Below are 25,597 nucleotides of genomic sequence, written 5' to 3'. Positions count from 1 at the left end.
CATCCAATCCCTCATCCTCAGCATCTCTCATGTGCTCCCTTCATTTTCTCATAGCCACTGCTGGAGTCCAGGCCCTTCCTCACCTCCTCTTGCTGGTGTCATCATCTCACAGGCATTTGTATGCCTGGTCTGTCTGTCTCCAGTCTCACTCCCCAACTCCCATCAATCTATTTTTCATGCTGAATCCAACATCATCACTCTAAAACACAGATGTGATCACGCCATGCCACCTCCCTCCTTAAGAACTTTCGAGGCTCCCCTTCCCCACGGGATAATCCAAGAACTTTAGCAGAGCCTGTAAGTGCTTCACCGTCTTGCCCATCTCACCTTTCAGCCTCATCTCCTGCTCTCTTCCTCCTTTCCTCCCATCCAAACACGCAGAGACCTCCAACTCTCACCACCCCCAATCACTGAACATAGACATTTACACCCTCGCCTCCCTCAGCCAGCAACTGTTCCCACCCTTCTCTTCCATCTTCTAGACCATTAAAAAGGTTGGTTCCTTCATGAAACTTTCCAACATTCCCAGGCAGTAGGTTTTCTTCTGGTCTATCAAAGCATTTGCACATACGTCTGCTACTAGAGTAATCATTAGTTCTGTTGTTGTTTCCAATAACTGCCTTCCCTCCTGCATTATCTTAGGGAGGTGCTAGGGAGGGAATTATTGTCTTTGTGTGCCCTGTGCCTAGCATAGTCCCCAGCACAGAGCAGGCCCTAGTAAATGACTAGGTAAAGGACTAGTAAATGACTGATAAATGCATGAATAAAAGAATTCAGGTGTTTACAACTTAATGGAGAAAAGAAGACAAAAATATGTGAAGTTAAATACTTAACCTTAGAGATCAATAATAGTTCATCTCTGGGGCCAGCCCGGTGGCTAGTGGTTAAGTTGCACACTCTGCTTCAGTGGCCTGGGGTTCGCAGGTTCGGATCCTGGGCATGGACCTACACACTGCTCATCAAGCCATGCTGTGGTGGCGTCCCATATACAAAATAGAGGAGGATTGGCACAGATGTTAGCTCAGAGACAATCTTCCTCAAGCAAAGAGAGGAAGATTGGCAACGGATGTTAGCTCAGGGCTGATCTTCCTCACCAAAAAAATAAAATAAATAATAATAATAATAGTTCATTTCAACCAATAAAGAAAATATGAGGGAGAATCAACAAGTATAAAAATTTAGAAGCTGGTATTTTGGGGGAGGGCTTCTCCAAGAGGAGGTATTTGAGTGTTCAATGGGCTAAGAGGATTTGAATCAGAATACAGACGACAGAATTGCATTCCAGGAGGCTGGAATGTGAGAGAAAAAAGGAAAGCGGGAAGGTTCAAGCCATGTTTGGAGATTAAAAATAAAACAGTCCTAGAACCAGTTTTGGATGCTTAGAGTAAACTAGTCCTCGACAAGAAAATGCCTGCCCCCTCCATTCTGCAGAAAGCGCAGAGCTGGGGTGGGAAAAGCATACCACCATATTCACTTCTAGAGTCCCTAACTCGCCCCTTGTCACTTGCCTACCACATATCGGCCTTGGGGGGATCAGACAGCACTGCCCCAGCTCTGCTGAGACATCACTGCCTGGAATCAGCTCTTACAGACGTCGCATGGAACGTGACACCACACAGCATGCTTCCACGCAGCTGGAGGTCATTTTCTGCTCTGACTCAAAGTAGGAAGTAACTCTTCTCACCAAAAGTGGCCCCCTTCCCTCCACTCCAGTCAAAGAAACATGAATCCCACAAAGAGAGGCAGAGAATCAAGTCAGAGGAACTGGAAGCAGCAGAATTTTGTAGAGGATATCAGAAGAAAGCTAAGCCTGTCTTCCACAGAAATCAGTGCTTAGAGACTACACTCTGGCAAGGACATAATTGAAGTCTAAGACCTAGTAAGACGTGTTGTAAAGAAACAAGTTGACATTCCAGAGCAGTTCAAACAAGAACCCTGCAGGACGTTTGGGGCAGACACAACCTGGGCCGGCACAGAGACCATGTGCATGGCCACACTGGCTAAGGATCAGCACCAACTCCTCAGAGGAGGAATGGATGGTTGGTGCCATGACCTGCTTTAGTCTTCACAATTCATTGTATTTAAGTTCATATCCTAAAGTACATAGAGATCTCCTGCCAGGTCAGGAGTGTAGATGCTCTCAACAGACCTTTTGTTCATCTTAATCAAACCCCAAGATAAAAACCACATGTCAGAGACTGCTGCTTCTTTGCCAATATCCATTGGCATGTGTCCCATATGGCTGCCCAAATAAAGATCACATTTGCTCTCTTCCAGCAGACTAAGTTCTGGTTGTTGGACCGGGAGGGAAAGTGATGGGTGTGGCTTACTTTCAGCTCTCCTTCTTTCGTCCTGTTGCCTGGACTGTGAACGTGATGGGGAGCCATCTGGGGCCATGCAGGTAAAGGCAACAGTCTACCGGTGGAGGAGCAACAAGCTAGGTGCCTGGGTGTCTGACGATGGGAAATCCTGGGGTGCTTGAAAGAGAATTAAATGTCTGCTTCCACTGAATTCACTGTTATTTGGGGTTTCTTTTATAGCAGCTGAATCTGTATCCCCATCTAAGGATCCCCATCATATACAAATACATGGCCTAGGTGGATCCTGCCTGACAGTCAGAGCCAAGATTCCATGGCCCTAAGGGGAAAGTCAGGAAAGCAACCCCTCATGGAATTTTCTCATAACAAGTCTCCTGTTTGCCTGGGCAGGCTACACATCACTCTGATACAGTGCTCACAGTGTAGTAAACAAAGACCTCAGAAAATATCTCTTCACTGATTGAAAGCTTATGCACTTTGAGCCAAGAGAAGGAAACTCAAGCTCAAAATCTGTCCATTCCCAAAATATGAAGCCTTATAAAATTCCTGGTCTAGATTTGAAGCAGGATTTGGCAATTGCTTACTTCAACCTTCTCACTTAATCGGGAAAGATAAAGCTAGTTGGAGACCCAGCTTTCCCACCTCTCAGTCCAGTGCTCTTTCCAAGACACCTTACTGCCACTTTGAAGGAATTCACCATCTAAATGAAGATTAATAAGCAGAGAAACATCATATCGGGCAACCGATGTTATAAAGAAAGTGTTGGGTGGACGTGTGTTGTTACATGTAATTTGTCCTTTCTCTTGATTGGCAGCTATGGGCTGAGCCACATTTACTTAGAAAGGCACATTTTTGTTAAGCTGGATTTACTAAGACAACTGAAAGCAGACCTCTGCGAACTGCCACGACCTCTCCCAGCTGACTTTTCCTGAAACCGTTACTAGAAGACCCAGCTGCAGTTCCACACTGCCCCTCTGCCTGCTCCTGTGAAGGCTGCATTCCTGGCACTCACAACAGGCTGAGGAAGCACAGAGCAGAGCCAAGAGCTCCCGTTTAGCCAAAAGGAGGAAGCTCTCACTCAGCAGGTGGAAGTTTCTCCCGGGGAAATCCTGGAGGCTCGTTGTTCCTGTCAACTACTATAATGTGCCCATAAATTTCATTTGACGGAAAACACGGTGTCAAAGGAGTAGAAAGTAACAAAAACCAAAAATGTAAAAGCACCCCGGCCAGAACTCAGCCTGTCCTCCCTGCATGGCATTGAAGGTACCCGGAAGGAAACTACCCCCACCTGGCACCCCGACTGCTTCAGCTGCCCACGGGGGCTTTCCTAGGTGGTGAGATGAGGAGCCGCATGGGGAGTGAGTTCTACAGGTCACTCCAAAACATATTAACCTCTAGAACTACAGACCACAAGAGGCACCACACTACCACAAAAGGGGAGTTTGTTTGTCGGCTTGGTTGTTTTCAATGGCAGACCAAGAACCGGTTAATAATTTTCAGGGCTCAGTGTAAAATGAAAATGTAGGGCTCCATGTTCAAAATTTATTAAGAATTTCAAGACAGAGACAGCAGAGCATTAAATCTCAAGCCCTTTTTTTTTTTTTTTTTGTGAGGAAGATCAGCCCTGAGCTAACATCCATGCTAATCCTCCTCTTTTTGCTGGGGAAGACCGGCTCTGAGCTAACATCTATTGCCAATCCTCCTCCTTTTTATCTCCCCAAAGCCCCAGTAGATAGTTGTATGTCATAGTTGCACATCCGTCTAGTTGCTGTATGTGGGACGCGGCCTCAGCGTGGCCGGAGAAGCGGTGCGTCGGTGCACGCCCGGGATCCGAACCTGGGCCACCAGCAGCGGAGCACGCGCACTTAACCGCTAAGCCACGGGGCCGGCCCCCAATCTCAAGCCCTTCTAAGCAGCGGACTGTCAGGTTGCACATCCATGAGGCCAGCCCTGGGTGACCCTACGTTCCGTAACATTCCCTTTGTATACCAAGTAGAATGGTTTATTTCTTAGGTATTCTAGCTCTGGATCCAAGCTGCCTGTACACAAATCCCAACTTCTCTGTCTATAACCTGGGTGACCTGAGCAAGTTATTTAAACTCTCTAAGCCTCAGCTTTCTCAGCTGGAAGATAGACACGACAACATGAGAAGTGATAGATACAAAGCTCCTGGCATACAGTGAACACCCAATCAGCTATTATCAACTATTATTGTTATTATTATTATTACCTAGTAGGATGCCCGTTGATTAAGAAATGTACTGTATGATAATCAGTGGTTAGGGAGCATTTGTGGACTCAGTATCTACAAATAATTTTACTACTGGGGAAGAACAGTCAATGTGTGGATATTTCTATATTTACCCCAAGAACTACTCTCTGAAAGACTTGTGTACGGCCCCCAAGAAGTCAGTTCCCGGCCGCTGAATAGAAGTTACTGGTAGGCAAATATGGGTTTCATACAAGGAAAAATTTTCTAATACACCATCTGTTGAGACAGTCTGATGAGTTCTCCATCTTCAAGGGCATTCAAGGAGGCTGAACAACCATCTTGTCAAGATGCAGAGCAAATTTATGTCTTAGGCAGATGGCATTCAAGTTCTCTTCCATCACTGAGATGCTGTAGATTCAGTGCTTCTGTTCTGTAACTACAATGTCTAATTTTACTCCCTCCGTGGACTTCCACCAAATCAGCCCTTCTGTCTTCCCTTCTTCCCGGTTCAACCACTTCATTCTAGCCAAGTGTACTTATAGACTCGAGAAGCTTTAAAGCATCTAGAGTTTTTCTTCTTCTTTTCTACTCTATCTGCTGTTGCCTTAAGTAGCCCACCTTCTCCCCTTCCTCAGTGCCTGCTATTTTTAGTCCTTCATTCTGAAGTTAACTGCATGTAGATATACTTCAGGAAACATATCCAGATTAAAGGATTTGGGGAGGGAGGTACCCGAGTGTAATGGCGCCGAGCCCAGGTTTGGAGACACACAGCCCTAAGCACCCGTGCCAGCTCTCCCATCTGCCGTGGATGACCCTGGGCAGCTTATTTAGTCTTCCTGACCTTCATTATTTTATATGAAAAATCTGGGTCACATTAGTACCCACTTCACAGTGGTATAGATTTATCAGTTATAGATTTATCAATTCTGAGATTTAGGTGATGAAATGCATGTAAATTGCTTAGTATGGTATCTGGCACACAGGTAGTCCTCAATGAAAGTTAGCAATTATTTTAATTGATGTCCATCAAAGGACATTTGCTGATGGGAGCCTGTTCCTACCTTTCCTTCAGCTTCCAAGAGAAGTGTGTGTGTGTGTTTGTGTGTGTGTGAAAGAGAGAGAGAGAAAGAGACAGGGAGAAAGAAGCTCTCTGAAAGAATCATATACGTTTAACAGTATTTTCAAGATTGCCCACCATGTTCAGGGCATGATGCTATATAGTAAGAAACATAAAAAGAAATTTGACAAATGATCCCTCCCTACAGAAAGTCAAAGGAACATAAGAAATAAATAGAAACATAAAAGCATCTACCATTGATATCTTAACGATACTATTAACCAGTAAATATTAAATATGTGTAGGTACGTATTTCATATCAAATGATATTTAACATATAATGGGCACTAAAAACTGAATCAATCTGTGAGGGAATCCAATAGCCCTGTAGTTAATAGTATCTCCTCACAAAAATCACTTGATACATTAGAGGCCATCCGGCCTCCATTTCCCATCCTCAGCATCTCAACGTCTGCTTTTTCCCTTCCTCCTTCCTTCTGATGAAACTTTCCGTTCTGCACCATTCCGGGCACTTAAAGACTCACACAGTTTAGAACCAAAGTAATGACTCAGGGGTCACCCAGTTTGGCTTCTTCTTTTTCCCTTCAATAGCATCCACAGAAATCAGGAATCCCATCTCTCAGTGGAGAACGATAAATTTTACTCCCTCATTAGCCAATGTTTAAGGGAGGGTTAAATATTTCTTTAAATTAGGAACGTGGGACCACTGCTTTAGCTGGTTTCTGTTTATTTGTGTGTTTGTAAGAGAGCTAGATTAGGAAAGAAAAGCCAACAGGATTGTAAGGGAAAAGCTCTATCTTTTGTTTTACCACAAGTGTTTTACTCACATGTAAATTTGAGTACTGTGTTTTTAAAATCAGATTTGCCATATATTAAGTCCAGTTCTCTGTCCCTGCCAGGTATGCGCCAAACTGAACTGAGTTTTCTTCCCATATTAGTTGAGTCATGCTTATTAAGATAGAGGGACAAAATTAGCCCTGTAACATCAGCCACCGTCTTGTGCGATGGCTGTGCTTGGCTCCATCTCAGCTGATGGAGTAAGTATGTTGTCCACAGCCTTGAATTGGGTCTTTCCTCACTCCTTCACGTGTACCCCACTGCCTCTCAACACTCTGACTTTCCCTCTTCTAGTAGAGGTGCAGGGGCCAGCTTGTATTACCTTGTGAGAGAGACTGTTAAATTTTCAGAAACTTTGTGAACTGATTGTTAAACATAGCCAGTATTAAAATTAAATTATGTATGTGGCCAGTCCCGTGGCTTAGTGGTTAAGTTCACACACTCTGCTTTGGCGGCCCAGGGTTCACAGGTTTGGATCCTGGGTGTAGACCCAGAAACCACTTATCAAGCCATGCTGTGGCAGGAGTCCCATAAGTAAAGTAGAGGAAGATGGGCACAGATGTTAGCCCGGGGCCAATCTTCCCCAGCAAAAAGAGGAGGATTGGCAACGGATGTTAGCTCAGGGCTAATCTTCCTCACCAAAAAAATAAAATAAAATAAATGAAATGAAATTATGTAAACTTACTATTAAATAAATTACATTAAAAACAAAGGGAAGAAACACTCAAGAATTCATCACTTTCTAACTATTTTACTACATTTTACTATTATCTTTGTTCTCGGAGTTATTTACGTCTCCTATATCTGTGCGGCAGAAATACCACACAGTGATGTGCCAGTGTGCATCTCTTCCCAGCTCCACATTCCATGATGTTCATGTTACTCTTTGGTATCAAGTCATAGCAAGAGTATTTATAGCAGGGAAGCAGCAAACGCTACCCATCAGCCTGGGATGAGTTGTTCTGTTAATCTTTTAGACCAGGGGTCTGCAAACTCCAGCCAGTGGCTTGTTTTTGTATGACCCTTGAGCTAAGAATGGTTTTTATATTTTAAAGCATTGTGAAAAGTATTCAGAACCTCACGTTGGTAGAGACATTAATACTGTGTTGTGTCAGTTTAGAACGCAACCAATGGTTTTTCTAATTTGTCTTGCTACTCTTCCAGCCAAGATGTGCGCCTCCAGCCAGGCTCTTCTTACCTTCTTCTACCTCCTCACCGAGAATGATGAGTTTGCCATCAGGACTTAACTGACAACTGAATTTGATGGAGCACAAGGCAAATGAATCCAATCATCTCACCACCAGAGTCATATTAGCTCCACAGACCCAACAACAATAAAAATATATTTTGATTACTAGAAGCATTAGATAAGGCAAAAAAAATTTCTTCATATCACAATGCTAAGTGGATATTTGGCAATTACCCAGGTAATTGGATCCATGTAATTAGCCAGACCACCCCAACCCTCCCCTCCCTCTGAAAAGTCTACTGGGAAGATTAATGATTTACTTTGCCAAAATTAACTGGGTAATTACAAAATCTAACTGTGTTCTTTTATTTATTTTTTTGTGAGGAAGATCAGCCCTGAGCAACATCCATGCCAATCCTCCTCTTTTTGCGGAGGAAGACTGGCCCTGAGCTAACATCCGTGCCCATCTTCCTCCACTCTATGTGGGACGCTGCCCCAGCATGGCCTGACAAACGGTGCGTCAGTGTGCACCAAGGATCGAACCCGCGCTGCCAGCAGCAGAGCGTGAGCACTTAACCGCTATGCCACAGGGGCCGGCCTCTGTGTTCTTTTATTTTTTAAGGGTGATAATTCATCTCTGTATCATTTGGAAATCCATATATGCCTGAGAGTTCTTGAAGGAGATGCCCTCATTTAAAGACCAACCTAGTAAGTATCAACTGAATTCTTCGGGTGTTTGCCAAGAAGGCAACAGTTAAGTTTCAAAGCTGAAAACCAGCAGAAGCAATACACTAGTTGCTCTGCCTCCTTTCCTTTCCCCGGTGTGCCCAGGTTGACACCTAGCATCAGACACCCACCATCCCAGTCTAATTGAGGCAAGCAGTATCATTTCCTCCCCCTCACAGATTATCTGTCTCCAGCCCTACCCATTCTCTACATTGCTTCCAGAATTATCTTTCTGAAACTCAGATGTCACTTCTCTCTTTGAAAACCTTCAACTGTACCCATTGCCTAGAGAATAAGCTCCAAATCCCAAAGTCCAAACCAGGTCCCAGAATCCTCCTGCACATCCAGCTCTGGTTTATCTTTCCAGAGTTATATCCTTAATGAGCAGGAAACTTCTAAATCAGTGGTTCTCAAACTTTGATGTACATTAAAATCATGTGAGAGCTTTTAAAAATCCTGATGCCCAGGTCACATCCTATATCAGTTAGATCAGAGTTGTCTTGGGGTGAAGCCAGCATCTGGCACCTTAGATAATACCAAAACTGTAGTCATATTTTGGTCACCCAGATTGCCTGGGGGACTAGAAACTGTTCTTAGAACTTTTTTTTTTACAAATCTATAGTGATAATAAATACATTGTACAATAATTTGCTTTAGTGTATCTCCTCCATTAAACTTTAGGTTCCCGGAAGTCACGGTCTGTATTTAATTTTTTTGTTTATTGATGATATTTAGATAGTACTTGGAGCCTAAGAGACACCCAACAAATGTTTGTCAATTCAAAAAACAAATGAATGAACAAATAAATAAATGAAGTATGTCAAGCAGGAGCCTGAATTGGAGCGAAATTTAAGAGGCTTTAAAAATAAGAAATACTCTTCCTTATTTAAGAAACAAGACCATGCATGTCTGTCTTTATAAAGGCTCTGTTTTAAAAGACAGAGCACCCCATTTTCCACTGAATTGATCACTGTAGGCCTTGATAAATGATCATGGTGGAGAGAGCATTGCCTGGGAACCCAGAGATCCCAAGTCTAGTCCTGTTCCGCCGTTACCAAATGTAATTTGTTCTTAAGTGCTTGATATGTCTTGGGTGTTTGCCCATATTTTCTCGTTTAATCCTCAACAACAATCCTACAAAGTAAGTATTATTAGTAACCTCATTTCATACAGAAGGAAAGTGAGGTTTACACAGGATAAGTAAATTGCCCACATTCCCACACTAGCTGACCCAGATTCAAATCCAGGACCCTTGTCCTTGGCACAGAGGCTGCCAACCAGGCTGTCCCTTGGTTCTCCATCCTGGCTGCAGTTAGAACCACTTTGAGGAGATTTACTAGGGCCCAATCTCGGAGTTTGATTAACTAGTCTGGGTGAGCCCTGGTCATTGGTACTTCTTTTTAAATGCCTTCCAGCAATTCTAATGTGTAGCTAGGGTTGGGAACTTCTGCTCTAGGCTCTCTCTACTCTAAGCTGATGTGACCTGACAAAAGCTACTCCTTTAGCTTCGGTTTCTTCCATACAAAGAGGAGCTGAAACCACCTATCTTGATGATAATTTGAGCTTTAATGCCTAGGAATTATCCCTGCCCCGCATCCACCCCCAACCTCAGACCTAGGCAAAGAGGGGTCTCCTGGAATCTCCATGCGTGGACTCCAGCCTTCTCTTTGATTTTTCAGCCCCCACTAAAGTGACATTTGGGCTGTGATAAGCTAACACAATAACCTACTTTGTGAGATGCAGTGAGGGAAATAAAAGCTGTATAGCTCTTTAGAAAGAATAAGAAGGAATAAACATAGCCCATGAGTACACCTTGTTAGCCCACTTGAGGATGATCTTTCAGCACCAAGGAAAGGGACAGAGAGTACAGGAGAGTCCACCAACTGGTAAACTAGCCCTTTCTTAGACCAACATGGTCTCTGCCTCAGTGACAAGTGTGAAGACATAGAGAATCTAGTCTGTCCTCTTGGGAAGGGAAACCCCAAGGAGTGGAACAAGAAAGGGCTGAGCAGGTGACAACAACTGGTGGTTCGAGTACATACTGTTCACGTAGGTGAATTCCCAGGTCCAAGACCTGGTAGTCCCCAAGGAGGAAGGGATTGCCCTTGGGAGGGTCTTACTTAGTCTGCTGTGCTCTGAGGCCAGAGGGGATCAAGGTGGCTTTAGGATGATACCTATGGCACTACTCAGACAAGTCTCTAGCTCCTCTCTAAGGCCAAAAGTTCAAATCACCCAAGAAAAGTCTTATGGCCTAAGAATGACCAGGGCCCAGCCTCTAACTTTTAGGGCCATTCCAGGCTGTCTGGGCACAAAGACAGGATGTACAATGCCTTCATTTTGTTATACTTGGCAGTTCATTTAAAGAAATGGAAGCCTCTCCTGTGCCTCTGCCTTGTGCTCTCACAGCATCCCCAACTTTTCAGGCAGCTCCACCTCCACTGCATTCTATTCACCCTTTATGTGTCTGTTTTCCCAGCTAGACTCTAAACTCCAGGAGGGCATGGCATGCCTGTCTTGTTCACTTCAGTGTTCTCAGCTCCTGGCCCAGGGCCTGTCCCATTACAAGAGCTTAATAAATATTCATTGAGTGAACCAATGATTAAATGTAAAGGTTATCTGACAAACAAATACAGCAATACTCGCTGCCTACTTCACGGGGAAGTGGTGAGACATGAGCTGCTCTACTTATTATAAGAGCTCTCCCAGTTTAGACTAATCATGACTTATTTAGGTTAAATAAAGATGTTTGCTTCCTGACAGTTTCTTGTTTTCTTATAAAGCCCATTTACTTCTTAATAAGAGTGAACAAAACCAAACAATGGCTTCAGTGTTTGCAGTTCTTTAAAAACGTATTAACACTAAAGGCCCTCCAAGCAGCTATCCTGCACCCATGGGAGCAGACAGCCGGAGCCACAGTCACGGCTCCTAGGAGTATCCGCAACAGCAGTGAAGGTCAAAGCACTGGAAGAGGCCGTGTCCCACCAACAGGAAATGTAGAAAACACCCTGCCCTTTAATCTTCAAATGACCTCAAGGAAAACAAAAAGCAACGCTATCAGCAGGCTTTATCCACACAGGAAGCAGAGCCTTCTTTGGACACTCAGACCCTGATTTAAATCCTCATATTTTATGATTACATCAAAACACTTAAAGTGTTTCAAAGAGCTCTTTCAGCAATCTCACAACAGTCACAGAAGTAAATGTTATTATCCCCTTATTACAGATAACGAAAACTGGTCTGGTTTCTATGTGATTTCTTCTATAATCACTATCCAGAAATGGATGAAAACCCGGGGATGCTGCCTCCCAATCTGAAGGCTAGTCTCACTGCCAACCTGCCTCACCCCCAAGGGCAGTCAAAACAGACCCTGAAAACACTCAGGACTCCTGCAGCACATCAGAGCGTAGATCTATATATTTGCATTTGTTATGTAGTCCTCCCTGTCCCAAGATTCCCAAGGACATCACAGAAATAAATCAGGGGCCTGGCAATGGCGATCATGTGAAAAATTAAGAATCACAACCACTAGTAAACTAAAAAATGGGGAGCAATAATTCTGTACTTTTCATTAGTATATTTTTTATTATATACAAAGTGCCTTACAAACGATAAAATACTAACTCTTGTTCTGGAAGTAAATGTGACTCTCTTGTCCAGGATATAAACCTTGCTGTTATCAAGAGCAATGGTCAATGACTAACCATTCATAGAACCCTGTCTTTGTACCAGGCACTTTATGTTGTAAGCACTTCATATGCATTATATTATTTAGTTCTCACAACAACCGAAGAGGTAGGCATTATTATTTTGTAGATGAAAAAACTGAGGTCCAGAGTTTTAAGAATCCCTTAAGGTTATATAGCTAGGAGGAGATGCGGCCAAGATTTAGACCCGGGTCTCTTTGGCTCCAAAGCTCATGCTCTTAATCATTACACTACACTGTCCCTCAAAAGATGACAATTATGACATTATGCCACTATGATTAGATTAAATTCTCTGTAGTTTAGGGAAATTGAAGGAATCCCAAATCCCAGAAAAATCAGTCAGCTAAAGTTACTCAGAAATATTTCTGATCATTAAGGTGCCCCCTAAGCACCAGGCCAAAAATATCAGTGACTTAAATGACACTAGAGTAGAAATACAGATCAAATCCAATTACAGTTGATCTCAAGGGAGCATCCAAGCTCTTATTGTGTCCTGGAACTTATTATATTAAATATTGCCTTCAACTACTAGAGGACTCACTGGTCCTCCTTCTCTTTCTCCAAATTCTAGTACTTGTCAACACATCACAATTTAACCTTTGATTATACATTACCTTTTGTTTTTCACCATTTTTCCATGTATGTTAATCTTTGTCTCCTCACTAAATTTTAAATTCCTTAAGAATAGAAACTAGGCTTCACTCTTTGTCATCCTTTCCAATCTATCATGTGCTTACAATGTGCACAAACTGGGTGCCTACTGAGCATGTAGAAGGTCCTCAACATAAGTTATTTATTGACTTGTTTAAATAATATTGACCAGGGGTCAGCATATTTTTTCCGTAAAGGATCAGGCAGTAAACATTTTAGGCTTTCAGGTCATCTGGTTTCTGTTGCAGCTACTCAACTCTGCTGCTGTAGAGTGAAAGTAGCCATAGATGATACAATGAGCATGGCTGTGCCCCAATAAAACTTTATTTACAAATCAGGCCGAGGGCCAGATTTGGCCTGTGGGCTGCAGTTTGTCAACCCAATAGAGATTATTTATGACAGGCCCAAGGCATTAGGCTGGGAAATGTCCTCAAGTCTCAGCACTGTGGCAGCAGATTCTATGCTTCCCCCCTCAGGCCCTCAGCCCAGTTTTAGAGTCCTAGCTCCTGACCAAGCCTAGTGTTTTTCCAAAGCCTCTCACCTTGGACTTAAGTTTAGTTCAACACAATGTTTTGCAGTTCATTTTCCTTTGGGGCTTCATACATCAGTTTTAAAAAGGGAAAAATCAAGCATATAGTGAAGAGCTGACATGGTAGGTTATAAAAATAAAAAGTAATTAGAAAATTCTTCAAACGCATTCCACCTAGGAATCCCTGATACTTTTTCTACGCTGCTTCTTATAGATTGCCATGTAAATCATTATAGATGGTTTGAAGTATGCATTTCACCCGGATTAAAAATCTGCAGAGAGCTGATCATCCCTAGCAGAAGGCCACATAAAGGATGGCAAGGATAAACATTCCTTCCTCCCACAGCGACTGCTTTCCTCTGAGAACGAGAAAACTCAACAAATGAAAGAAGAAAAACTTTTCTCTTTCTTGATCAAAGCATTCAGCCATCAGTCTTGATATAACATTAAAAAGTCCTTAACAGGCTGTTACCTTGACCTAAATTCAATGTGCATTAAACAGACTATTCATTATTGTTTCTAGGCTTATCTACTTGTTTGTAAAGAGAGCTGCATTCGATATGAACAGAGGTAGTTTAATAGAGAACCACAGAATTTAAAGTTGGAAAGCATCCTTCTAATTCAATCCCTCTATTCCACAGAGAAGTGAAGTGACTTGCCTAGAACTGTGGACTCTCTGCTCAAATCAAATAATCATAAGGCCATTCCTATATGACCTTAGTGCTACTATGATGAACCAGCTAGCACCGCACACACTAGCTAATGTGAGAGGCAACTCAGATGAGCAGTTCTAAGGGGCAATCCACTAACAACACCCCACACCCTCACTCTGCCCCAGAACAAAACTCCTTTATGTGAAATAAGCCACATTAAATAACAACTTCCTCGATTATATGACACAGAGCTGCCTGTGTTTTCAGAGATAAGGCAGACGGTGTCTATGCAACTTGCATTGTCCCCTCCAGGGTGCACTCGTGAAACAGGGAGATTTGTCTTCTGCTGTCTCAACTCAGCCTTTTCCCCCCTCTTGCTCTCCCTCTTAGTAATCAGGTGCTGATTACTTTGGCTGAGAGGCATGGGCATTAGCTACAGTCAGGTATTTGCATTTTAAGTTTATCATCTCTTCATGTGACATTAAAGGCACCTCCTCATGTCTTGGTGTGTTCTGGGCGTTGGCAAGCAACTGCAAAGATGTTGCTGTAGAGCTCCTTTAGGCCCACTGAGCCTTCACCAGACCCCTGACAATGACAGTAAAATGAACAGATTTTATAGGACTGACAGAAAGAGGCAGAGAGAGATCAAAAGAGAATGTGCATGGATGGTCTCCCCATTCCAAAGACCTCTGATTACCCGGCCCCTGTCCAGGTCAGATGAGCAGAGGATTAGTCGAGGCAGCTGCTGGGCCCAGATGGGAGAAGTCCTGACCCTTTTTATGAGCTCTAGCCAAGGCCCCCTAATAGGCCTCTTCTTTCCCACATCTGTCCCTTCTCTTTCTGCTCCAAGTCTCTCTGATGAGTGTTTCAAATCTTAACCCCTTTGCAATCTCATGGAACACAGAGCTATATCTCCTACATTATTTCTTCCTCTCTCGTTGAAGTTTCTGATAAATATGTTTTAGCTCATATTCTCTATCGTATAAGAATATTGGGAATGAACTGCCTTGGGAATTAATGTGTTCCTTGTCACTTACGCAGAACTCTGTTGAGATGATTTGAGCATTGGCTAGGTAATTGCACAAGAAGGATCCCCTCTGAGCTTCTATTAGAAATAATAATAATGATGATGATGATTACAATAATAATAATAGCTTTTTTCATTTGCAGAACATTTTACAGATTGCAAATCTTTTTCAGGTACGTTTTCTCACTTCATCTTATTTACCCCGCGAAATTGGTAGGGCAGATATTATGATCCCCAAGTTATGAGTGAGGTCACTCGTTGAATGTCACATAGATAAAAAGAGGGTTAAACTAGTTTCCCCTTCCAGGCGGTGCCCTTTCCACTGTGCTCTGCTGCTTAAAAAAAATGAACCATGCATTGAAAACAACTGATAACACACGGCTTCAAACTGTTTTCCTTCACCGGGAGAAAGAGGGCATTGATTTTTCACTTCTGTCATTCTTTAGTGTAAAATTCCTAGGAAAAAAGGGCAATTCATACAGGCAGCACAAGCAGAGCATCAGAGGCTGTTTAGGACATTTTAGGATCACAAACTATCAGGGGGCATCCTGGAAGCTCCTCTTTCCCCTCCATTCCAACACAGCCTACTCCAGCACAAGTGCAAAACTTAAAGCTTATTTACACGGTCAAGACAAGACCACTAATAAAGCAGACTGTGTATTTATGTTTCTGGATTATTATGCTATAAAAAGTCACTTTATATTTGTATACACGTGGCTACAAAACCACACATTTTTCAGTTATATCCCTATTTTCAAAAAATTTAAACATCCTATGTTCTTACAATTACCTTGATTAGGTTAGGTGGTGAATTTTATCTTAGCCATTGCAATGGTATAAAAATCCCAGATCCGGACATTATTTTTTTTATCATACTACAAATTTGTTTTAAATTGTGGTATATACCTTTATAATAACAAGTGTTAGCACATATTTAATCTCATAATGACAATTATAAAATAATCATGAAACCCGAAGTCACCAATATTTGAGGCTTCTGAAAACACAGTGGAAGTATGCCAGCACTGTGGAAGCCAATGGAAGTTGAAGTTATATGGCTTAAAAAAGAATCTGCCTATTTTGAATGATCTTTTAGATATATAGAGCCTGCAACTTAGTATACTTGGGTAAGTGATGATGACCTGGCTTTACAAACCCAGATTATTCAAGTAGAAAGTAGGCAGAAGTCTGGCTTCATCCTAGAAGGACAGAACTTTAAAAATTTGGGAAAACAGAGTTAAAAAAAGAAAACAACTCTGTGAACCAGGGAGATGAACAACCTGGCAATTCTGAAGTCACTGCAACATTGTGTCTCTTTTTTTCTGAGCAGGATTTCTCACCTTCAAGGTTTTTTCCCTTTTCTTTCTTTCTTTCTTTTTTTTTTCCTCTACAATGTGTAAAGTTAAAAAAAAACCCTTTCCGGCCGGCCCTGTGGCTTGGTGGTTAAGTGCGCGCGCTGCAATGCTGGTGGCCCGGGTTCAGATCCCGGGTGCGCATCGAGGCACCACTTCTCCGTCCATCCTGAGGCTGAGTCCCACATACAGCAACTAGAAGGATGTGCAGCTATGACATAGAACTATCTACTGGGGCTTTGGGGGGAAAAAAATAAAATAAATAAAATCTTAAAAAAAAAAAAAAAACCCTTTCCATTTTTTCCTATCTTCCTTAGACTGCAAACTCTGAAAAATCAGGACTTGCAATTGTATGCTCTTTTATCTTGACTTGGATTTTAGTATTCTCTGAATCATGAACTCAAAAAAAAGACATTTAACGAATAAATTTAACTCAGCGTTTAGTCCAATAGAATAAGCATTTACTACTAAAGCTCTATTGAGCACAAGGCATTGAAGTGCTAGGGAGACAAGTGGGGTGAAAAGCAAGTATATAAAAAAATAAAACATTATGAAACTTACTATTTCTCTCTTTTTGCTTATCTGTCAAGAAACTCAAAGCTAACTTTGTTGTCAATTGCAATAACTGTTCTCAGCCTAGATTTTCTCTTCTAATTACAGCAACTCATTTTTTGTCCTTTTTAGAAGTGGGAAAAATATATATAACAAACTAAATAATTAAATAAATGGCTATAATTTGAGTTAAAGTATGACAGGAAAAACAGCAAGGGGGCACTGAGAGGTCATGGGAAGGAAGGATTGTATGGAGAGGGAGGCAGGAGGTGAGCTTTCTGGGAAAAGGACATTCCAGGCTCAGGGGACAAATGGGCAAGGAACAGAGATGGGAATGTGTAAGATATTGGGAAGAAAACAGTTCAGATACAGGAAGGTAGAAACAGGACATGGGTCATTTTCTTCATTAGTTCCTAAAAACAAACAAACCCTTCTTTACTAAGAATCATATTGGTGTGTTCACATATGTGAATCTAGCAATAAGCAGGATAATAGTATGTTCATCTTATCATGCATGAGATCAGGGACTGGGGATGACATGATCCTGTAATCTCAGCACAGACATGACAAGCAACAATAAATGGTGAAGAATGAATGAATGAAGTTCATCCAGTGGCCTGTCAAGAAATGCTTTATGATTGTGGTCATATAGATTACTCAGGGTAGAGGGCATTTTTGCTCTATGAATATTTAAGATACAATAATGGCCCCTGTATTGCCTGTTTTCTCTATTGAGCTTAAAGCAATTTGGGGGCCAGGATTTATTCTTTACACCTTAAAGATGGAAAGATTAAAAATTAAGAGGAAAATGATCTTGTATAAGGATCACGGAACTTAAGGGCAGAGCTGGGGAAAAGAAAAGAAATGTCTCATTCTATGTGCAAGGCAAATGCAAAGTAGAATCTGTGGGTTCTTGCCGAATAATCAAAATTAGCAGAGCTAATCAAGTGAGCGAGTCAGACTCATTGTAAAGGAAAAACCTACAGTTTTTCCACCTGTGTAGGGAAAAACTCAGTTCTTCCCTATTATGAGTTTCTTCCCTGTGTGTCTCCTTTGCTACTCACACAGAACACTTCACTTCTGGCACTTCTGGTCACCAAATGTCTGGAAGTTTTTCCCCACAACAAGCAATTCTCTGTGACACCAGCTGGGTGTCCTACAATTTAACTCAATTCTGATACTACCTACAGGAGACAGCATCAGATCCCACAGGTTAAGGGCTCAGTCCCACAGACTGCCTGCCCACCCCACCCCCCAACCCCCTTCAGACACCAGTCACAAGCCCAGGTTATCACCTGTGCTTCTGACTAACAGGCTACAGATCAGAGGTTGCAAAGACCCTCTCCTTGGGTTCCATTAATTTGCTAAAGCAGCTCATGGAACTCAGGGAAACACTTACACTTACTAGTTTATTAAAGGATATGATAAAGGATACAAATGAACAGCCAAATGAAGAGATACATAGGGTGAGGTCTGGGAGCCTCCTGAGGACAGGAGCTTCTGTCCTTATGGAGTTTGGGGGCACCACCCTCTCGGTATGTGTATGTGTTCACCCACCTGGAAGCTCCCCAAACCCCCTACTATTGGGATTTTATGAAGGCTTCCTTACACAGACATGATCAATTATTAACTCAATTTCCAGCCCTTCTCCCCTCTCTGGAGGATGGGGGGATGGAACTGAAAATCCCAAGCTTCTAATCGTGGCTTGCTCTTTTGTTGACCAGCCCCCATCCAGTAGCCCACCCAGAGTTACCTCATTAGAACAAAAGACGCTCCTAGTGCTCTTATCGTTAAGGAATTTACAAGGGTTTTAGGAGCCCTGTGTCAGAGATGAGGTCAGAGACAAATATTAGAACAAGAGATGCTCCTAGTGTTCCTATCACTTAGGAAATTACAAGGGGTTTAGGAGCTTTGTGCCAGGAACCAGGGGCACAGACCAATACATACATATATATATGTGTGTGTATACATATATATACACATTTCTATTATCTCACACTAGTTCATCACAAAATTCTCCTCGCCCATATGATAGATTAAGCTTGTTTTTAGTAGTATGTGATCAAGAGGAAAGATAGTGCAGTAATACTAGAAACAAGCTAGTGGACTAACATGCGAATTTGTCTAGTCAGCTTTGTATGGTTGCTCAGTTGCTGTAGTCCTATGATTTTCAAACTGCAGGTCATAATCTATTAGATGGTCATGAAATCAATTAAGAAGTCACAATCAGTATTTTTTAAATGATATATATGTATATACATATGTAAATATATGTGTACTTATCTATATCACTTAACATTGTTGTTTCATGAAACTTTTGTTTTAGTTAATATCAGATATGGATATATAATGTATGCTCTGGGCCAGACTGCAAGTGAGCTGCAGCCCCAATCTAAAAAAGTTGGAAAGCCACTGCTGTACTTTCCCCCACTGGGAAGTTAGGCTTGGCGTCATTGGGACTGAAGATCCAAAATGGAGCTGAACCAAGCATTTAAAAAAATTAAAGCTATCTGCAAAGATTATATTGCAATTTATTCAGGCAACTGCTTTGAGAGGCTACCTGTGCCATATCTATGATATTTCTATATCAAATATGGTAAGAGTTCATGAACGTGGGTATTTCTGCACAATTGTTCTAATATTCAATACAAAATAAATGATTTGGGTCAATGGTTCTCAACTTCTTAGTCTCAAGACCCCTTTACACTATTAAAGATTATTGAGGACTCCCTCAAAGAGCTTTTGTTTATGTGAGTTATATTTATCAATATTTACCATATTGGAAATTAAAACTGATAACTTGAAAGAATATTCATTTAAAAAAACAATAATAAAGCAATTAAATGTAAATATAAATAACATTTTTATGTAAAATAATATTTTTTCCAAAACAAAAAAATTAGTGAGAAATTGGCATTAGTTTACATTTTTACAAATCACTTTAGTATCTGGCTTAATAGAGGACAACTAGATTCTCACAACTGTGTCTACTATAATCTATTGCTATATTTGTTTTGTTTGAAGTATATGAAGAAACTCTGGCCTCAACAGGTATGTAGTTGGAAAAGGGATGGGTATTTTAATAGTCTTTTCAGATAGTTGTGGATAGTCTTCTTTGATAATACATCAAAACCTGATAAGTTGTAGTTTCTCAAAGGTTAGTTGTAATGTGCTATCTGAAACCCTATCCATTAACTTTTCACACTCTGCTACCTTAAAATCCATTAGTCCTTGAATGAATCTTTGCCCATGCATGATTATGTAACATCAGACATTGGTCATTTGGAAAATATTGGGTCACTGAGTTAAGCAGATCTTTCAAATGTTGATACTTTTCATTATACAATTATTTTTTTAAATCACACTCATTAATATTACAACTGATCTCATCAGAAACGACTTTAAGTATTGAGAAGCTGTCAAGCTCATGGCAGTGGATATGTGTTTTCTAAACTTCTAATTCTCGCTTGAAATCTCAAAAAATTATTATTGGCAACAATAACTGTCCCTTGTTTTCTTGGAAGTAACCAGTACACGTTATTTTTGAAAAAAATGTCTGTCAAACACTTGTCTAAATAACCATAGTGCGTCCATCTTCTTTCAAAGAAAAATAGTGTTCTGTGAATACAAAAATAAAAATACTAGTTCAGCTTGCAACTCAAGCACGAAAGGGTTTTCCTGGAGACAAATACGCCATTTAGGTATTCAGCACACATGTTTTATGCATACTTCCTGTTTTTTCACACAGAATTTTAAAAGTGTGCCAAAGTGTTGAATTTTAATAAAATTAATAATTTTTACTGCTTAAGTTACACTGGCCTCTGCCTTGATTCATGCTAAGACACCTGCGCTTTTATCCCACCATTGTTTTTGCATTATTGGTCCAAATGTCAACACAGCGAAAGAGTCAAATAAGTCTTAGTGTGGTCATGAAAATGGTTTTGAACTGGCAGACCCCCTGAAAGGGTCTCATGAACTCCCAGGGGTTTCGAGGACCACACTTTAAGAACCACTGGGTGTTAGCGCACACAGAAATCACAGTTCTCTCTCTTCAGTTATTAATGCTTGAGGCTTATTTATTATTATGGGTTTGATCACGGAGCGCCAAAGGAAAGACATACCAAGGCGTAGAACACATCCAAGAGATACATCTTGAGCTGCCACGAGCGTGCAGCTCAAAGGCTCACGTACGAAGAACACAGCTCTTGGGAGGAAAAGAGAGGCCCACCTCCGGCCTCGGCTTTTGGTTGCCAGTGGCAACGATCGTGGGCGGGAGGGAGCGCGGCCATCGATTAGTACTGTCTTGCGTCCGTCGCGGCAGGAGAGGGCGGGGCACGGCTGCAGGAGGGAGCCGTCCCCGGGCTGTGGTCGCCGCGTGTTTTCGGTGGCGAGGCGGCTCGCTCGTTCTGCGCTCAATTGAGAGTGGCTTCCGAGCGCCCTGTGTTGCTGTCGGGGAGGGAGGGAAGATGGCGGCTGTGGCGGCGGGCGGCCTGGTGGGGAAGGGGCGCGATATCAGCTTGGCGGCCCTGCAGCGCCACGACCCCTATATCAACCGCATCGTGGACGTGGCCAGCCAGGTGGCTCTGTACACTTTCGGCCATCGGGCCAACGAGTGGGTGCGTGCGGACGCGACGGGGCCGCGCAGGCAGGGCCGGGCTGGGGACGGGGTCGTCCGACGCGGGGCTGGAGACCCCGGTGAGGGAGGAGACGCCGACGACCTGGAGGTAGACGGAGGTGGACGGTGTGGCTCGCTGGCCTGAGGCCGAAGTTGCGGAAGCTGGACCCCGGGGCCCCGAGGTTTGGGGGAGAGGGTGGCTGATGTGTGAAACCACCCGAAGTTGGGGACAGACTTAATTAAATATTTAAGACACCCCGCGTTGGGAGAGCAGACCGGTCGGGGCCGGGACCCTGAGAGCTGAAGGAGAGAGAGGACCCGATGCCGGGAGGCCGGAAGACTGCTGTGCTCCGAGGAAATAAAGCAGGGTTCTGCTGTAGAGAAACGGGGCTGTAGAGGAGGCGGGATGCGGGACGGCCCAAAGGAAAGTTAGTTCTGGTTCTGGAACATCAGTCTTAGATGGGACCTTAGAAGGAACTGACGCTCTTGGAAAGATTATTACACCGCAGCCCACCGAGACCAAAATAAGTTTGATATTTGAGAGCCAAGTTATTTTGGTGCTCTTCTTAAAGCAGAACGTCAATAAATAGCAATGGAATGAAATTGTTTTCCTCACAATTAGAATCGAGTAGGAGCGTAAGACACCTGACTCCTGTTGCAGGAATTACCACATGCGATTTTGTAACCCACCCACTTGAATGTAGAGATGTAGTTTTTTCTCTTTTCCTCATAGTGACTTTTACCCCAGATGATATTAATCCGTCTGTTACATAACCATCCATCCATTATCTTTAAATAAGTTACAAAACAGTATAAAGAACTGGGCATGGATGAATGGATTTCAGAATTTTTTAATGTGTTCTCCAAGACAGTAAGAAGCATCAAAATTGAAGCAAGCAAAACATCCATATTGAACAAATTCATATATTTTTTAACACCTTCATTCATCTATATGGCGTACTTATCTTTGGTATAGATCTTCAGCAGTCTAATAAAAATTCACCTGAAAATCTTTAACAAAAAAAGATAAAGAAGTAGGTTCTAAAATAAGAGAGAACAGAACATTTTTGCTCTAAGTTCTTAACTGAGGAAATTTACTGAAAAGGGACAAGGAATTTAGGTCTGCTCTCCTTGTAGCCAAGCAAAAAGGGAAAAGAGGGAGAGCTCTTTAATATTCATTGTTCTCTAATAGGAAGTATACCTCTTGATCAGGAAAGAGAGTATTTACCCCTAGTTTTCAGAGGAATTTGTCACCCCGGTCTTTATATGAACGACATTGAGCAATGTAGTGGACAATTTCTTCAATAGCAATTTAGGAAAAATACAAAGATATTCTACATGTAGCTATTATATTGCTCTATAGAACAATGCCAAAGGCATAGTGTCATAATTTTGTCAAGGTAATTCTGTATTAAATAAGGATCAGGAATGTGTAGTTCTGTAAACTGGCTTGACACTAGGGTTAGAGTCTGGAGAATCCTGAGAAATTGTTAACATGTAGAGGAGAGCATTCCTCTTGAATAACAGTTGTTTCCTCTAGGCTTTTGACAGGATCTATCTGATAGATACCTGTTGAAATAGTTACAGAGGTTTATTAGATACCCAGTGAAGCCCTTCTGTTAAGCCTCATCATTTACAGGAGTTATGTTTTCCTGCTTCCTGGACTTGTTGCCTTCAGATGGCATAATTCATGCAGTAAAAGGTCATTCTTTCAAAGTACTCATCTTCAAGGCTGTGGTAACCAGAAAAGAGAGAGAGACCTAGTTCAGCTGCAGAGCGGTTGCTGGGGGTAAACAGATTGTCACCACCGACTCCACATGCCATCACTCAGGGCCTCTGGAGAAGAGCCTTTTGAACGTAAACCTAATAAAAGTGTGAAGAACATTCTTGAGAATGGAAGAGAAAGTATTTGCAAGAAGGCAGATGGAGTGTAAAGGAGGGGAATTCTTATTGCACTAAAAATAGATGAAGAATGACTTCAGGCATTCAGAGCAGGAGAAATTAGGAATGAAGGGTGGACAGAAAATGAGCTGCTTTAAGGAAGAATTAAGGACAATTATGTCATGACTGGAATAGGAATTTTAGAGCTAGACCTATTTCCCATTGCCAGGAAAGACCACTCCGCCAAAATACTTATGTGTCAATTAAAGAATATAACCCTGGTGGTATTTTCACCGCTCAGTCTTTAGAGCCGTGGTTCTTAACTGGAGTTGATTTTTCCTCCAGGCAACATGTGGCAGTATCTGGAGAAAGTTTTTGGTTGTCGCACTGAGAGGGAGCGTGTTACTGGCACCTAGATGGTCGAGGCCAGGGATGCTGAATGTCCTACAATGTACAGGTCAGGCCTCTACGACAAAGATTTACCTAGCTCCAAATGTCAAAAATGCTGAGCTTGAGAAACCCTGCCTTAGAGTGACTAGTGTCCTGTTGTTTCTAGCTAGTAGTTTTCTAAGTTTTCTGTGTATCAGAATCACTTGGGGTTTTAAAAAGTGCAACCCACCAAATCAAAATCTCTGGATATGAGGTCCAGGCACGTGATGCTTGTTGAAAGCTTCCTGGGTGACTCACATGCTACATACATGACCAACAGAGACAGATTTTAAAAGGATAAATGGAGACCTACTTTTCCATTATATTAACATAGAATAATCAGTAAGATATAAATTGCTTTGAGTTGTTTCAAGTGTCAGATTGTGTGCTGAGTCCCCATAATTTGCAAACTAGCACTATTTTATATTCCACTTTATTTTAAATTTTGAACTAGTTAATTTTTTAGCACTTGTTCTATTTTATAATAGAGTGTAATATTAAATCATTAAATTATACCTTTAAAATCTAAGCTAAAATCCCCCAGAACTGAGAACTAATCCTTTAACATAAAAGTCATTACTTGGAGGACCTAATAAAATCTTATTTAGCTAATTCCCACATCCTGAACCCTGGGCTTTGCCCAGAAATTAAAAATCTGGTTACCCTTGGATAACTGTGGAGGGACCAGGAAAATGCATGAATTTGAGCTGTTTCAGCCATAATAGACCAGAAATGTATGTTTCCAAAGTCCCTTTTATCCAGGTGTTGTAGAGAAAAATGTTTTTCATCAAAAGATCTGAGTGGTGTAGGCTGGTTATCTCTTTTCAGTGGAGAAAGTGAGACGTAGAATAATAAACTAGCCCAGTATGAGCTGGCAAGAACCCCACTTCAGGTCCAATACTGTAATCACTGAAACACAATTCCTTTCCATGAACAAACTCATGCTTTTTGTGTGTAATACTATATAAAAATCTCAGTTTTAAGAATTGTTATATGAGTTAAAGAATACTTAGGAAAGCATGCCTTTTACATTTCTGATTCTGGATTTTTCAAAACTAAAATGTGGCAGTCCTTTCTTTTTTTCTTAAAGGTAATTTCTATTACTACTTCATCAAGGAAGAAAGGAAACAAGTCAAAAACTGTTAGTTCTATGTGTGCTGATAGAAGTAAACATCCTGATTTGAATCTTTAAGGTGAAATAGTCCAAGTTTCAAATGCTGGAAGACAGAAAGGTATTTTGGCTTTGTAGCAGGTGATCCTGACAGTGCATATAGGTGCTAAGACCTGGTTCCATCACCTGTATCTTGGCTTCAGTTTCCTATCAGTGTAATAGATAATACCAAATATTTAATTTTTACAAATTTGTTCTTACAAGCTTTGTGGACTAGTATACACTTGCCCACTGTACCAGTTAGACTTAAGGGATGCCCACAAATTCTTAGACTGTTTGGGGAGCATTTATTGTACTGTAGTGGCCGTTTTCTCAATGATTGAGAGTGTGGTGGTTTAAGTAATTCTTAGTGTTTAAAGTGCACCCAGGATATAGATTTCTCAACAGATAGGAATTGACTATGTTTGTTTGCAAAGAAAGATAAGTAATAATGTTTCTGTATAGTTTTTTCATTTTGATTCAGGGTATTTTTCAAAGCACAGTGGCAAATGGGCCACATTTGAGAAATAAGGATAGTTTTCATAGTACATTGAAGTGATTTATACAGACTTCGTAGTAAATCCAGTTTAAGGATGAACTCTAACTTTCTTAGCAATGTTTGTATATTAGAGAAAAGACTGGCTACAATTGTTTTAACTGTTGTAAATTCTTTATTTCTAATTACATATTCTAT

The 25,597-nt window shown here is 41.6% G+C and overlaps 2 protein-coding genes across 4 annotated transcripts in view; one reads left to right on the top strand and one right to left on the bottom strand.

The window, feature by feature from the left end:
• The window catches only part of CACNA1C (calcium voltage-gated channel subunit alpha1 C), a 714,534-nt gene that overhangs the window by 661,529 nt on the left and 27,408 nt on the right, over positions 1 to 25,597 (bottom strand). The window lies entirely within an intron of this gene.
• DCP1B (decapping mRNA 1B) overlaps positions 21,279 to 25,597 on the top strand; it is a 54,930-nt gene continuing 50,611 nt past the window's right edge. Inside the window, exon 1 of one of the 3 annotated variants that reach the window (XM_004438788.3) lies at positions 21,279 to 21,444. In XM_004438788.3, coding sequence (XP_004438845.2) covers positions 21,295 to 21,444 — 150 coding nt within the window. In that variant the 5' untranslated portion in view covers positions 21,279 to 21,294. Of the gene's footprint in view, positions 21,445 to 21,490; positions 23,782 to 25,597 lie in introns of those variants that run through there. The other 2 variants (XM_087442973.1, XM_087442972.1) reach the window with 2 other exon arrangements.

This window comes from Ceratotherium simum, chromosome 17, assembly GCF_057802395.1.
Source record: "Ceratotherium simum simum isolate JZ-2026a chromosome 17, ASM5780239v1, whole genome shotgun sequence".
Taxonomy (NCBI): Eukaryota; Metazoa; Chordata; class Mammalia; order Perissodactyla; family Rhinocerotidae; genus Ceratotherium; species Ceratotherium simum.
The sequence above is the reverse complement of the archived record's forward strand: the minus strand, read 5'-3'. Positions and strand labels throughout refer to the sequence as shown.